General features: G+C 40.3%; 1 protein-coding gene across 5 annotated transcripts in view; it reads right to left on the bottom strand.

Moving 5' to 3' along the window:
• Positions 1-16,163, bottom strand: part of DENND5B (DENN domain containing 5B) — a 117,683-nt gene that overhangs the window by 61,916 nt on the left and 39,604 nt on the right. For 3 of the 5 annotated variants that reach the window (XM_074871572.1, XM_074871574.1, XM_074871575.1), the window contains exons 2-3: positions 7,980-8,045; positions 1,247-1,356 (exon numbers count right to left, since the gene is read on the bottom strand). In XM_074871572.1, coding sequence (XP_074727673.1) covers positions 1,247-1,356; positions 7,980-8,045 — 176 coding nt within the window. The remainder of the gene's footprint in view (positions 1-1,246; positions 1,357-7,979; positions 8,046-16,163) is intronic. The other 2 variants (XM_074871573.1, XM_074871577.1) reach the window with 1 other exon arrangement.

The following is a 16,163-nucleotide window of genomic DNA, read 5'->3' as shown; positions in this document are numbered from 1 at the left end:
CTCTGCCTTCCTATGGACGTGCAGTACCACAGTATCAGCTATCACTGCTACTTCCAGCCGGTGTGTTTTCATGTTAAATATCTGGCACAATGCTAAAAACTAAAATTCAGTGGAAACTGAGATGAACTTCAGATTTCTACTTCTTCACGATTGCAGAGAAGTTCCAAATGCAGTTTTGCATTTGCAAAAGCCACTTTATTGTGGGTTTTATGTGTTCCCCATCTCTCCATCTCTTGGGTGAGGGCCAGGAGGTTCTCTTGACTTCATACCTGAACCATACAATAAGGTTGGTTCTATTCTGAAGTAGCTAGTATGTAGTCATACCCTCCTCAAATGCAAAGCACATCCAAACTAGACTGGGGGGAAGGGGTTCCCTAATTTTCCAGTTTTGAGTTAGACGTGATACATTTTTCTGAAAACAGATGGAAGCTGTAATATTGTTCAATGTTATTATTACATCAACTGGTTACTTTTAAGTTATAAAACGAATAGCCTTTTCTGTACTGGGAAGCTCAAATACCAGTAATCTTGTTGTCTTTGTCAGGACATGTTCTTAACAAGTGCTTTGGTGATTTTGGAAACATCCTTTGAATAGCAACTCTTTGGGAAAATTTCCAGTGGATCATCAGTCTTCCAGTTGTCACTTCCCCCACTCCAGAAACTGCTTTCTTCTCCCTCCCCTGTTCATGGGACTTAGCCACACAGACATTCACATCAAATTTAGCTAAGAGGAAAGAGATGTACAGAAGATGCATTGGTGCAGGTGCCATTAAAAGTGACTACCCAACAAAAGCTTTGGTTTAGGTAAGTTCCAGCTTCTGTAAAGATTCCTCTTTCCCTTGCTATATGTAGCACCAAGGTTTTTTGTACTCAAAAATTTCACATGGATATTAGTATCTTAAAAATTCCTTGGTTTGCCTCCTTCCCACCTGTGGATATGTATCCTGGGTGACTACACCCAGTCACTGAGATGATGGTTGGACTTGTTTCATCATGTAGTAGACTTAACTAGAACTAATGAGGGAAATGTGGCATTTTACTTTTGTTATGCCTGAAAGTATTTGGTATTTTCACAACACTACCTCTTCCTCTACAGCTTTTCAACCTGCATGCCTAGCAGTTACTCTTAGTCCCAGCAGAAGCACCTTGTTCATCACATCACAAGGGCTGGTTGTTAAAAACCCAGGAACCACTTGAGAGTTGAAGTTGTCAGGAAACAGCCTGAGAAGAGAGTTTCTCTACCTACCATGTTGACGGCATCTTGGTCAAAGGGGTTCCACTCAATGTTCTGAGGATAATGGGCCAAAACTTTGGACTTGAAGGTTCTTCTTAAGGGACTCTGGTCGAAATTCTCTCCTGCAACAAATGAAGAAATAATGACTTGTCTCAGCAGTGAGACTTCAGAGAGCTGGCCTGGGCAGCTTGCTTTCACTTTTTTTTTGGTGAAATCTGAAGGGAATTTTCATTCTTAACAGATGTACTACTTTTAAAAGAGAAACCAAAAAGATGCACATTCAGACTGATCTTACTCTCCTTCCCACAAAATCTTACTACAGTTGCAACACAGCTTCCAGCTTAGTATTTATGGCATCGAAATTTATTAAGAGAAAAATTACTGCTGGAGTTTTATGGAAAAAGACCCTGCAAACAACTGAATTCTCCACCTTCTCCTATAGCTAGAATATCTAGAGACGGCTTTACTTAGACACTGAAAGAGCACGTTCCCTCAATTTTGTTAGAAACTGTCTTATGGTCAATAAAAAAGTATGAGCACCTTCCAGCTATTATTAATTGTTCAGTGATTCATTATAGATATTTTTATATCACAAGTCCTGTATGACGGTTAAACATTTATTTTTTCTACATCAAATTTCAAGGACAGACTTTTTCCACACAAAGAATCCAGCAAGTGCAAAGAGGAAGACTGAAATAAGACTTCAAGCAGAAATGCATCCAGTTATCAGCATACAAATAGTGTATTTCACAGTGATATTGTTAATGGAGTTTCCATCACTGGATAGCTTACAATATGCAACACAGTAATTGTATTACCATCTACTACACTTTTCTCAGTTATCAGGTTACTAATTTCAGGCTTTTTGCTTTAAAGACTACAGGTGGGTCTTTCCTGTTCAGTTCCTTTCTCACCTGAGATATGAATGGAATGAAAGCCTTAAGTTCACAATGTGAAATGTTTTTCACCAAACCTTACTTTGCACTCACAGGCTCCTTTTGGGACATCTTAGTGTTACCTAGATACTTTTAAAAATATGTTACTGAAATAGAATTGGATCTCTTTTCTTAAAAAAATAATATTTCTCTTTACACTTAAAGAGAGAACCAGCATTTCATTAATGCTTTTAATGAGAGGTTATTTTGGATGAAAAAATAATCACTTGGCAAGCTCTAAGGGCAATCCACTGTTCCTGCAGAAAAGTTGAACTACAAGTCACTAACCTCACTAACCCTTCTCTGAAGGCAACATGGACTGGAGCATAATTTGTGCTTGCTGAGTTACATATGACAACTCAACCTTCGCACAGCTAGCGGCCTCTGAGTGATGTTGCAAAATTCACAGTTCAGCAGTTACCTGAAGGTTTCTGAGGCCACAGCCATGTGGCACGTGCCCTTTGCTCCTTGCAAAGCACAGTCTGAAAGCTCAGAGTGAATTAATCCAAGGCAATTTCTGTACAAACTGATATTTGAAAGCAGAGCTGCTCGGTCTTTGCCTGGCAGAGCTTGGGATCTGCAGATAATTGCAGGGAACACAAGATGACGGAGAAAAACACAGCGGCATTTCACAAGGTAAAAATTATCCAGGCAAAGTTTTAGGAGGGTTGAAAACCATTTGTTGTGTGAAACCCTTAATACATCTTCACTGTGGAGGAGGGCAGAGCCTCTCTCAGGGGCTGCAGTGCCAGGGGCATCCCAGTGGCACCTGCACAACAGAGGCAGTGGGGGAAGAGGAGGTGAAGGTCAGGCATTTCTGGCTGGTGTTGCAGCCGCCCGCTTGGTGGGGAAGGGGAAGCAGAGGCTTAAGGCAGAGCTCCCCTCCACGAGGATGTGTGCAGGCAAGTGGAAATTCCTCGAGATGCACGAGTCAGCTGTGGGACTGAAGTTCGCCCGGCTGTAAGTGCCGCTGCACTGAGTGGGCTCAGGAGTCAGGTACAGGAGAGCCAACCAGCTCTTCCAACAGCGCTCGCTTTCAAATACACTCAGAGAAAGGGGTTAAAATCTTTTCCTTCCCAAGACAACTCCAAGATTTTAAAGATATGGGTATTGTTATACAATGGCTTATTTTAGCACAGGATTTAGACACATTGCAGCTTTTTTTCTTCCTAGCACTATGTCTGTCTCTCCCTTGATTTTGCTGGGTAACCCTGGGGGAGAAAAGCAAATAAGCTTCCACAAGGATGTATTGTGCTTGGGAGGAAAAAAAGTGCGAGATGATGCAATGCTGCAGCCATATTTCCTGGGGCAGGAATAAATGGAAACGGTAACATGTGAGGAGCTCTGGCAGGGGAATCCAACCTGCTTCTGGAATTGCTCAAGGCAAACCAGAAATCCAGCAAAAGTGTATGTATCATAGAAATAAAGAAAACTGAAGGCCTCAGCTAAACTGTATCAAATTAAAAGACATGTCGGGATTTAGCTGATTAGCTCATCACATCTGCCAAGTTGGATCAGACTTGCCACTAGCTGCTATGGCAATCCAGAGCACAAGCCCTGTGAAGATCCTCTCCATGCTCGGTTACAAAGCTCAGACTGAAGTTCACAAAACCAGAGACCATTACTCTACTACAGAACATGGCAGTAGAATAACCTCTTATTTTGGTCCAGAAGTTCTTTGCAGAGGCATTAGAGATAAAGATATAGTGTCATCCACCAATTCTTAAAGTTTCACAAAATAAAAATCCCAACAAGCAAAGCCAGCAAAAATTTTCTCTCCAGGTATGCACTTAAACATACTTGGCAACATTTTTAATTCATAGTATCAAACAGTAATTAATGTGCTTGTATACTCAAATAAATATGCATGAGGTTGTTTCCTAATTAGATCTCCAATCTTTCTCACATCTGACAGAGTTTACCTTACAACTGAATTAACAGAAAGGCAGATACTTGATGCTAAATTTGTTTGGTTGCTTCCACTAAAAGTTCAAAGAGCATCTGGATGACTTCATTAAGTTCTCCACTGCTAAGAGCAAGTCATTGCTGGAGTCCAAATTTCTTTAAAGGTTTTCTTTTTCATGACAAAAAAAATGCTACTGTAACCTGATGCTAACTGGGTAATTTGTCCGGTTCAGAGGCACTCATCACCTCTACAGTTCAGTGGTTGAGCCCTACACAGGATCTTTGGGGGCCAGTTTTCCCCTCTACATTGTATAGGTGTTGTAAAAACACCTTTTGCTTGAAAAATAGCCCACAGTGATGACAGTCAACAACTAAATTGATTAATCATCTGGTATTAGCACATAACTGTAAATGGGACTCCAGTAGCCATGCACATTAATTACTGCATTTACTGTTTCTAATGACTGTGTTCACTTATAGGCACAAAAGAAATTGGTGCAAGCATTGCCCTGTGTGCTGGGCATACTCGGGAGAGCCCCAATTCCTACACACCTAAGACATGTGGCATCTCAGGGAATGTGGCTCTGTGTTGCTTATATTGTGTGGAACAGCAAACCACCCAACTTTCACCTAAATAACTTCCACATGCACCCAGAAGCCTAAGCTTGTGGTGGAGCAGAGAGGGCAGCTGCTGCATGGTGCTAGGTGCTGTCCTGCCTTTAACCTGTCCTCTGGTGTTAAAGCAGCACTAGCAGACTCTGGAAGCATGTCAGACTGCTCAGAGAGATTTGGGAAGCAGTCCTGGAAGATTTCTCCATGGGAAAATATCCTCCTTTCCTAGTTTGGTGGCTCAATTACTAACCTCACCAAATAAAGTTGTACTTATTTCCAAGATAGTCCAAAAACTACATCACTGGCAATGTAAGAGTTAGGAAGGTCTTGATTTTTTGCTGTTCTTGTTTTTGAATATCCTTCTTCTCATTTTCCTATAACCATGCCCCCCAAATCTTGACAGGCAATAATACTCTGGCAGCATCTGAAACCAGTGGAGAAGAACAAGGCATGTTTGCCAATAAACCACTGTAATCATGAAAAACTGAGGGTTTCAATCAATTTTTGGAAATGACCATAATTTGTATGCTGCTGCAAATACTCATGCAGTTGTTTAGACAACAGACACATCTAAAAAGTTTTGTTTATGAAGCACAAGCATTGCTTTAAGAAATCCAGCTTCCCAAAACCAGCAGTAACAATCTCCTAGTAGGCTGACAACATGGATTTATTTTATCCAGAAAAGTAAATGGCACAAATAACTTACCTTTGCAGAGTGTCTGCAGGGTTTGCATTTTACTACTCCAGTAGTTTTTTAAAAATATAAATTAAAGGTAAAACACACACACAGAAAATGCAATTATCTCAATCAGTGATCATGAGACAAAAGAGAAGAGACAAAAAAACCACACTGGAGTGAATCAATCAGTCAATTAGCTGGAAAGGACACGACATCACACTCTCCATACAAAGCTGCCTCCCTGGAAGCCAGGCAGGGTAAACTTTTAGAGAAGATATATAATTTAGAAAGAAACAGTACAAGGACATGACAGAAAGCAGTCCGCATGTCAGGGTGAAATGTCATCATTTGGCCAAACTAGCAGGAAACACCTCGACTCTCACCAAAATGAGATGAGAGACATGGACCATGACAGCCAGCTCCACACTGACAAGCAGCTGGAAGAGAACCACAGGGAGAAAAACCTTCTTGGCAAACATGAGGGAAGGGATCCGAACTAAAGGGTACCTGATATTATCAGCTCTCAGCCTTGGTAGTTCTGAACTGCTGAGTCACATGTAGCAAATAAAATTTATTTAGCTGTTATTCTAGGCAAACTGAATTTTCATTAAATCTACTATGTGCTTTTAAGTGCTTGCTTGCTAACTTCCCAAACAAGATTAGCAAGGCACATTAAAAATGAAGCAAGTATCAAATGCAAATGTAATCCATATACTAAAATATTAATGGCCAGATAACAGTACTATGAATACAGACAGAAACGTTGTATTTGATGTATGATACCCATTCATGCAAACAGTATCTCTCATGGTGTAAACTGCCTCTCAGAAGCAAATTAAAAATTTAGTTTTGAATGGAATCCTTTTGCTTTCAGGATATTGAAAAAATAATCATTCAAGTACTTTTCAAAATAGTTTAAAATGTGTCAGACCCAAGTTCCATTTCAATTGGATACTATATCCTATGTAATGGCACTTGTAAACAACTTGTACCTTCCCTTTAAGGCACTAATTTTTAAAGGGACATTTAGTTTCAAATTAAAAGCAGATGGTGAAGTGATGGATGCTAGATCAAGAAAAAATGTGCTAATTTAATTTCAAAATGAAAAGTTTTCCCCAAATTAGAAAATAAGCCTGATCTGTGTTTTGGATGAAGGATACAATTGCTAAGGAAGTGTAGCTACAGTTGTGAGGTTGTCAGTCATGATGGCCTTCATATTAGTGATCATATTTAAAAGTTTAGTGGTCTTAAGGTTTAAGCAGATTTGTTTTAATTAATTATCACAGCTATAGAGACAAAACAAAATATGTACCAAATAGGCAGAGGCATCCTCCACGCACACTCTGGCCCAGGGAATGCGAGCTATCTGTCGCTCCTTCCAAGCTCTGGAACGCAGACAGGAATGCTTGTGACCACAGAAATAAAAATACCTTTTATTCCTTTAGAGGAACAAACTGGGAGCACAACTATGTACAGTACTGCACCTCATGGTGACAACCTCTTTGATAGCTATTTCTAATTAAAAGCATTCAGCACATCCAGTTATGTTCTTTCCCTGCAGACTGAACTTTATTAAGCTTATTGGATAACTGGATGACCCTGCACGAGAATCAAGTAATATATAACGTGCAAGTGAGAAAACAACATGGGAAAAGGAATAATAGTGCTTGTCTGGGGAACAACTAAGATGTTAGTTCTCAGGTTCAGGAACTAGTTAGTTTAAGTAGTGCAGAAACTGGGCTCTGCTGCTTTTCTTCTGTGCCTTACCAGGACACTAAAGTGGCAGTGGTATCTTGTCAGAGTTCAAGGACCTTAACTCAAAAGCATGATTTCTGACCACGTATTCTCATAATCTTGCAGCGGAGGAGGGAAATTATATGAAAGTGAGAAGTGGGACAAGGCAGACAAACCAGCTTTCAATCCAAAATTTTAAAATCTGAGTAGTCTGTAAGACAATGGTGGCTTGTGGGGGCAGGGCTGGGGAGGGGGGCAGGGTCTAACCTACCTCTTGCATGTCAATATGTAAAAGAATTGATGTATCATATTTAAACAGGAAGCCAAGTGGGTTGTGTACCCTATCAATACATCTAAATGATTTTGCTTTTTGGGGGAGTGTATGTATCTGTGTGGACTTCACTAATACTACTATTTAAATCTAGACTGCAAAACATGCTTCCTTGAGGTGTCAGGAACCTTTGGGTCTCTGTAGCAGAAAATGGTGAGTTGGACCTTCCAGTACCCTTTGTTCACAGATCTACATAACAAGCCTAGTTGAATTTCTGGATAAGTGTCCTCTCATACAGCCTCACACAAGATATTACTCAGTCTTTAATCAAGCACACAAAGATCTAGCATATCATATATGCACCAATATACCTGACACCACTGGTGACATTTTGTTGGAGAGTGGAAGTATATCTGCCAAGAGAGCTTCAAGAAATAGAACAGAATTTTCCAGATATTGATTTAAATTAGGTAAAAGAACGATGAAGTCCAGGGATCTTGGTTTTGCTTTTGAACTCCGACCCTTAATTTGATTCAAGGGGAGTTGAAAGATGAAAATAAAGAGATAGAGAGGGCCTGGTGATTGTTTTGTCCTTAACCCCTCTTTTACCTGAGGTTTTGTCTGCAGTATCTGAGCTCTTGCCATGGAGATCTGCTTCTAGCCATTTGTACAAGACTACACAACATAACAAACAGAGATAAAAAAAGTAAATATGAACAAAATGAAGAAATATACAAAAGTACTGGGGAAGGGAAAAAAATGTGAAGCAGACATTAAACATGCCCCCTTGCAAACTCTCTTCCCCCCACTACTGGCAAAGGGTAAATCCACATGATAAATAAAACCCTCCACGACTGAATTATTATAAAGGTGTTGAATGCAATGAGAGACATTGTAGAAATACTTGTCAAAATTAGTAACAAGATTAAATTCTCAGTACTTCAAACAGCATGCTGCCATACAGCTTCCCTGTTATGAAAGACGTCTTTGTTCATATATTGAGCCATTCCAGAGCCTGTGAAACTTAGGGGGAAAACCCACCAGTTCTTTAACTGGTGTTGAACTAAACCAAATAAGTATTCTTCAGTATAATACTGTTAGCTATGTTGTTACACCTTCAATGCTGTACTGCATGCCATTTTTAGGACTTAGTGAAGTTACCCAATAGCTCTACTCATCATTTGTGTCTCATAATAGGGTGGTTTCAGACTAAAATTTGAATAAATAAACTATGTTTAGAACTTGGATGAACAATTTTAATCTCTTCCAGTACCAGCTACCCCAGCAGGCACTTCTAATGGAGAAGCTTCCTGATAGTATGTCTAACTGAGGTTTCTTCCAACTGGTTTGCTCATCTCTTGCAGAAAACCAAAAGTGTTTTCACAGATGCCATGGCATTCCTTTGTCAAAAAAGTCCCATTCGTACGCTACGCAAAGCCATTATGCAATCCTCCTCAAGTTGAAGTGTATTTTTATAAACCTGGAGTGTATATTAAAGCTGCAATATCACTGACCTGCCTGGTCATTCAGTTTCTAGGTGTAAATTCAGAGTATTTCCACCACTACCTCCTACTTGAGCTGTTAATCCAGGCATCAGTTCAGAGGACCCAGATAATTCTGCCAAGGCTGTACTTTCTGGGAAGGCAGCCCTTGGCAGAGGGCACAGGATTTCTTTCAATACAGATTTTCAGATGTGAATTTGTATTTTAAGTTAACTTTCTCATTTCTTTAGGAGGCACCTGAAGATAACCCACATTGAAATCCGCAGGATGATGTTTTTCCACTCCAGGTGTCTTAAGCTATTTCATTCTACTTTTGAGCTGTTTGAACTAAAAAGTTGCATAAATGTTTAAATTAAAGGAAACAAAACAAACAATTGTCAGAGCTGGGGACTCCCCTTGCTAATGGCCCATACCCGAAAAGCCTTTACAAGCCTCTTTGCCAGGCTGCCCTGGCAGCTCTCCCCAGAAGTCCTTTACAACTTTATCATTCAAAGAAAATTTGGCACCAAGCTTCCACACACTTAGCCACCACCTCTGCAATGGGAAATGTGAAAAGGAAAGACATAACTTGTGAAGGGGTGTGTAGCCAGGTGCACTGGGAAGTTTCTGGTTTTGCTACCCATTTCTGTATTTTGACCATTTATCATCATCAGTCGTATGGCTAAACAGTCACAGAAGTTATGTAAACACTCCTGCACAAGAAGTCAAATGACAGATCACTGAAATACAGAGCTACCAACACTGTTGTACAGCCTAATTCTGTATGCAATCACAACATAATGGAACACAACTATTGCCACAAAGTAATTACACTTAGAAAAGGCTCAGTATTTCAAAAATCCTTTAAAAAAGGAGATGTGTTCACCTAAAAAGTTATTGCACAAGCCTAAACAAAGAGAAGAAGGCTCTAACATGGGTAGTTTGCCATCACTCCTTCCTTCTGACCTTGATTAAAATATGTAACTATCTGCCTACAGAGTAACATTATACAGCACTAACACTGTCAGCTGCTTAAAATAACCCCAAGTCCCAGCTGCCAACAGACCACAGACATCCCACTACACTAGCAAACAAGTATGAATTATACCATCTCTTTTACATAAAATTTCATCATAATCTTGTCAAATCCAGAAAGTCATGTCTTAAATTATGTCAGTTTGGGTGATTTTTTGCAGTAGGGTCGGGGGAGTTTAATAACCAGGTACCCGAGGCACAGTGCTGCTACATGATTATCTTGGAATCTGTCCCCAAAGGCTGGAACTTATTTAGCAGGAAACAGTGGAGCAGGTATAAAACTGGACCTATACTTATATGATATGGAGTTATTTATGTCTCAGGACTTTATTTTCTCTAGAAATCAAGGTTTGTGGAATTCACTCATTCTGTTTGTGCTGCCACACTGCCTTTCCAAGCATGGGCTCCCAATTCATGGCTAGGCAGTATACAGAAAGCGTGCCCCAAAGATCCTTGGTCCATCCTGTTTATATACAGTAAGTAGCATATTTTCTTTTTTATTGCACTTTAATATTCAAATCTACTGTTAATTTTGAATACTTGATATAGAATGAATGTTTTTACTAATAGAGAAAACAATTTGAGCAATAATTAAAAGTTAATTTAAATTTAAGTTTCATACATTATTATTCTTAAATTGCCTGCTAACCTTTTGGTTAGTTACATAGCAAATGAGCAGTGTACATAACCATACGAAACTGAGGGGTTTGAAATTCATCTCAGTTCCCAGAAGAACATTATCGATGGCAGAGTGAAAACTGTTCAGGCAAGAGCAAGACACCAGCTCAGGTCCTTAAATGCCACAGGATGCCAAAGCCCATCTGGCGAGGGGGTCCCTGGCTTTGGAGCAACAGGCACCTGACTGCAGGCTTGGGCTGAAGTGCCAAGGAAGTGAAGGCATTTTAGATGCCATCACATCCTCCGCAAAGTTTGGACAGCTTCCTGCTCATCGCAATGCCTGTTTCTCACTCCCTGTTTCAAGGAGTTCACCTCCATCTGTGGACTGAATGCAGAAGGAGGCATCCAGTCGCGCCTTTTCCACAGGAGCCCTTTCACGCTTGCATTTCCTACTCAAGGGCAGGAGCAAGTTCAAATGTACCTGATTTCTCGTTAAAACATGATGCTGCATTCTCAAACTGGTTTTGGAAACAGGCACTCACAAACATAATTTTCAATTCAAATGAATCTTAAAGTAAGTTTTGTCTACTCCACTGGGACAGAGGTAGTACAAGAGTCTTGTCTCAAGATCTGCTTTATTACAGTTGGTATTTCTGGAGATGAGAAAAGGGAAAAAAAAAACAAACAAAAACCAACCCACAAACAACGAGAACTTGTCATCCTAAAAATCCCTGTACTACTACTGTTTAGGTTTGTGTGCAAGGATGCAGGAAAGAAAGGGGAATTTTTCAGTAAATTTTACTTTGGGGCTTTTTTAGTACAAGAACAAGCAGCTTTATTTTTATAATTACAGTGCATTCAGTTACCTTTTAAACCAGGCTTTATTAAGACAGGTTTTTAAAAACCACTCTGCAATGCACATAATATCATGCACCAATATTAGTCTCCCTTGACTCATCAGGATGGCAAGTTTCAGGTGTTTTGTTACTTGAAGTTAGAAGTAGTTTCACCAAATCTGCTTTTATATAACAGCAGGGTGTGAATAAATTCATTGATAACACCTTCTGCCACCCTAATTAAGCTCGGCTTGCAAATCAGTACAAGGAAAGAAAGAAGCTTAATTTGGCCTGGACCATTTTCAGCACTAATCAACTTTGATATAAACAGAGCACGAAGATGCCCGTACCGCAGCTCAAACAGTCAGCTATGCCTGATTTGGGGTTTTGCTTTTTAGTGGCTTTCTTTTTACCCATCTTGCACAAGCCTGAGGCCTTGCTCCCTGGACTTAGCACTGTTATGCTGCGCAATAGATTTCTCTGGTTTAAAGAAAACCCTCATTTTCTGATGTCCCCAAGAGCTGTCCTTTGGTGTGCTGAGCAACAAAGATGATCCAAAGGACTCGTGGTTGGTTTTTTATCAGCACTCTGCAGAAGCACAGGCTGTGGTGACCAGAAGGAAGCTAGCCCCAGTTTCTGAAGGTTTTTCTTCAAACAGCACAATCCACAACCCAACAGTGGCACTCAAGCTGGCTACTTAAAACACCCTGAGCAGGGACAGCCTCTTCATGCTCCTCGAAGAGCCAGCACACACCTGCAAGGTTTAGACAACTGGTTTTATCAGTGGGGCAAGAAGTGGATTTAGAGAAAACAGACACAGAATTACCTCCTCACTGTACTGTTACTTTTTTTACATACCCTTTACAAGCAAAGGGTTACAGCAAGGCAATGCTCACTTGTTAGGCTGCAGCTGCTAAGCTTTATGAAAACTTAGTTAAATGTGGTTTTGATGGGAAAAGTCTGGCAAATAACTTTGTTTCTTGTAGTCAAGAAAGCTCTTTCATCGGCATGAAGTAGAAACACTCCCTTGTGTAACACAAACTGATTTTGTTTAGGGTTTTTTGAGAAACTGCTGTTCAAGCTGCTGCCAATAAAGAATTGTCCTTATGAGAGTTTCCAAGAGCCAGTCTTTTGGCAGTTTACAAGAACTGAATCCTTTTAGAAGGAAAAAAGACAAAAACTTTCTGCACACCGAAAAGTCACAAGAACCTGCAGGCAAGGCTTGAAGTTACCAGAGCTCCTGGATGGAGAAGGGTGGTGAGCAGGAACAAAGATGTGGGCAGATGAGGATCCACTGCTCACACAGCCATATTGGTCCTTAGAGCTCATACTTCCACCTAAGAGCTACCTGAAAAACCATTTCAATTTGGAGATTACTCTCAGCTTCTTCAACCCAGCTGTGCTACAATAATTGGAGATCAGCATACTGCTGCAAATGCTTCTACTATGGACAAATCTACAACCGAAGGAACAAGACATTTATACAACATGCTGGATGATGCAGTTCTTACTAACTTTTAAAAACCAACAATGGAGTTCTGTCAATTAAAAGTGTTAGAACATTGTTAAGAGGCAAAAAAAATCATCATATTGAAAGAAAGATCAGTTCTTGTAACTATTCAGTTAAAATACCTCTTCTGCCACGAATATCTTTGCAAGAACATGCATGTCTTGGTCAACACCACCTGCATTTAGAAACTGTTTGAAGAACAGGCTGCTGCCAGTGAGTTTACATGAGGGATCATTAAGAAGCTATCAGTGCACAGTAATTGCACATCTAAGCCACATGAAAAATATTCTCTATGCTTAAGTAAACCATGACTAGTTAGATACAGCTTTAGTTGTTTTTCATTGCAACAGAACTCTATATATTTCAGACAAAGCATAAACAACTAGATTTATACTTTATCACTGCTGACCATTTTGTGGCCGGTTTCCAAGTCTACTGAAAATACAGAAAGCTGAAACCAGGACTCAATCACCATGTTACAGTAAAGTGTCAGGATTCAAATCCAAAGGCATGGACCAATACTAATTTCTGGATCCAAACTAGAGTCGAGATGGAAAACTCAAAGCACAGCAGCATTTCTACCATGCCTCTAGATTTAGTTCAGATCCCTACAAAGGGGAGCCCAGAACGGAGTCCTTTGGCTTCCCTTAACGCCTTGGGAAGTATTAGGTGCCAAAGCATCTCTGTAAAAGGTGGATCTCCATTGAGAAGGCCAGAAAAATAATTGTCTCTGAGTTCAGCTCACAAACGCCCCTGCACCTCAGACCTTTTCTTCCCTTGTCCCACTTGTCCCCACAGATGTCTGGAAATGGAGGCGATTCTGCAGGTCTGGTCCTAACCTTCATGCCCCAAAAATACCACTTCTATCAAATTTCCTCTCCAGTGTATTTTGGGGTTGCCTTCTCTCCCAACAACCCAGCCTTAAACCCCAGGATATACCTTCCACTGTCATAAACAAGATCTCTTAAAGAACACAGGTAAAGTCCCACGAAACAATCAAAAGGGGTCAGTGCAAAGGACTCTGTATCCTAGAAGCCTCTCTTTTGCCAAAGCCCAGCAATGAAAACCAGTGCCTTGTCTCCTCTTCCCTCAAATTTCCACTGTCACTACAGTAAAAATCCCTCTCTAGAGCAGTAGATACCTGTGCAAAAACAGTACATGTTTCAGGGATGTTTTTAGACCCTAAAGATAAAATGACTGTGGAGAGTCACAAAAGGGAACAGGGAACTTTTCCTGGCTTGAAACAGTGTTGAAAAGAGCCAGTGAGACTCTGAAAGAGGAGCTGGAGAGACGCACAAAAGGGTAAGAAATTGAAGTCCACTTTCACCCAAAGTGCATATTTTGCCTATTATTTTAGTGCCCTGCTAGTAGAGATGGAAGCAGCAGAGAACGGAGATCTAAACAACCTTAAAATTACTTGGCATTTAAGCAAATGTTTCCTCTTTACCACTAATCCACTAATCTTCTAGTGCCTGGATCCCAGGTTGATTGGCACGTAGGTAGAAGGCATGTAATTGCTGCTCTAATTTTTAAATAAGTGTGAGCTGTCACCGACTACAGAGAGGCTGCTTCAAAACGAAGGCATTTAGAGCCACCCCAAACAGACACGAGAGCCCTCCTGGCCATTGCACACAACTCCTGTTATTTCTCTATGAGATATGTTATAGTATTTTACACTTTCCTTTCACATAAAGGGGAATTTCATGGAGTTAAATAGAATGCTTCACATAATGGAGCAAGCCACACCATGCTGTTCTGAAGACCTCAGTAACTGTTTGAACATACATCAGAAATGGAGTATTTCATACTGAGCAGATCAAGGCTGAATTAGGCACGAGCCACAGCATAGATGAACACACTTTAGTACCTACGGTCTCTGTGAGTGTACCAAGGTCTGGCAGGTCTCATAAATACAGGAAAGTGCATGCAAAAGGAAATGGCATTAACAAAATGTATGGGTATAGCAACACAACTCTGAAAATGATAGTGTCGTGGTGTGACAGTGTGGGACAGCTAAATTTGAGCATCCTATTACAGAAAACAAGAGCATAATAATTTTGCATGGAGAAAATTGTTATTTCTTCAAATCAAGACAAGAGAGAGTTGTTTATGGTGTGTAAGGATGGGTTTCAATAGCCCCAACTCACATTCCCTATAAAACATAAGCCTACCAACTAAAAAGCATTATTCTATGTAGGACAGAGCACACGTATAATGTGTTCACAACCATATATGTGTGCACACTCCCTCTCTCCCAAAGAGAGGGAACTGGCAGGAATGCTCCATTACAGGTTCAAAAGCTGTCCCCTGCAACTGGGGCTCCTCCCAGCTCCACAAAGTGGCCTGAGCAACAATAGTGACAGTCCTTAAACCTGGAGACCAGCTGGCTCGTAATTCCTCACAGCACTGCAGCAGCGTCAGGAGTGCCTGCATCGCTCCCACGGGATTAGAATTCCCATCTCAAATCAGACAGGATACACACATGCCAGATTAAAGAGACGCAGGCATTTGCATATCTCTTCGGGGTTTGACAGGTTTCTGGTGATTTATTCTGCAACATGCAAATACACCAAGAGCATCCCTGATGGATACCTCCATCAAAGGTTAACAGGTCTCTGTGTTGGATTAAATATTTACATTAAGGAAGCAAATTTTTTTTTGATACTTACATAGGAAGCACACACAAGAGGAAAGACCCAAACTATAAATATTTGTGACAACAAATTATGCAGATCTCAGAAGTTACACAGCTGTTGGCAATAAGCTAAGCAGAGGATAGCTGAGCACAAGTATTACTGGATATTTGCTTAAATAAAGCCTGCAGTTTTATTATCAGGCTAAAAAAAACCCCTTCTTGTAAAGGACTGTAAAATGATTCACTAATATTAGATTACTGCAGACTATAATGAATATTTCAAGGGCTTCCCACATATACAGCAAATCAGTTCAACAGGGCTGGTCTCCGAGTCGTCACAAGAACAGGCAGTGCATGTGGGGAACAGAATTCCCCTTTGAAATCAAAAAGACTATGTATGTACATGAGATTAAAGGAATCTGAGCGCTCACATATCCTACAGCTGCAAATTCAAGGGTCATGAAAGAATTACAAAACATTCAAACTTCTAGCTAAGCTTATTTATAAGCCAAAACAACAAAGCTTCCAAAATATATTCCTTTTGCCTCTGAAGAAGGCTGCTTGTTAAAGTAGGACTCCACCCCAGGCTTTGAATTCAGCAAGGTTTATTCTCTATTTATACCAATATGACAGCCTGAATACAACTTATTTTAATACAGAAATATGAAAATTCAACTT

Source organism: Strix uralensis, chromosome 5 (assembly GCF_047716275.1).
Source record: "Strix uralensis isolate ZFMK-TIS-50842 chromosome 5, bStrUra1, whole genome shotgun sequence".
In the NCBI taxonomy this organism is placed as follows: domain Eukaryota; kingdom Metazoa; phylum Chordata; class Aves; order Strigiformes; family Strigidae; genus Strix; species Strix uralensis.
Note: the sequence above shows the minus strand (reverse complement) of the source record. Positions and strands in the feature narration are given on the sequence as shown.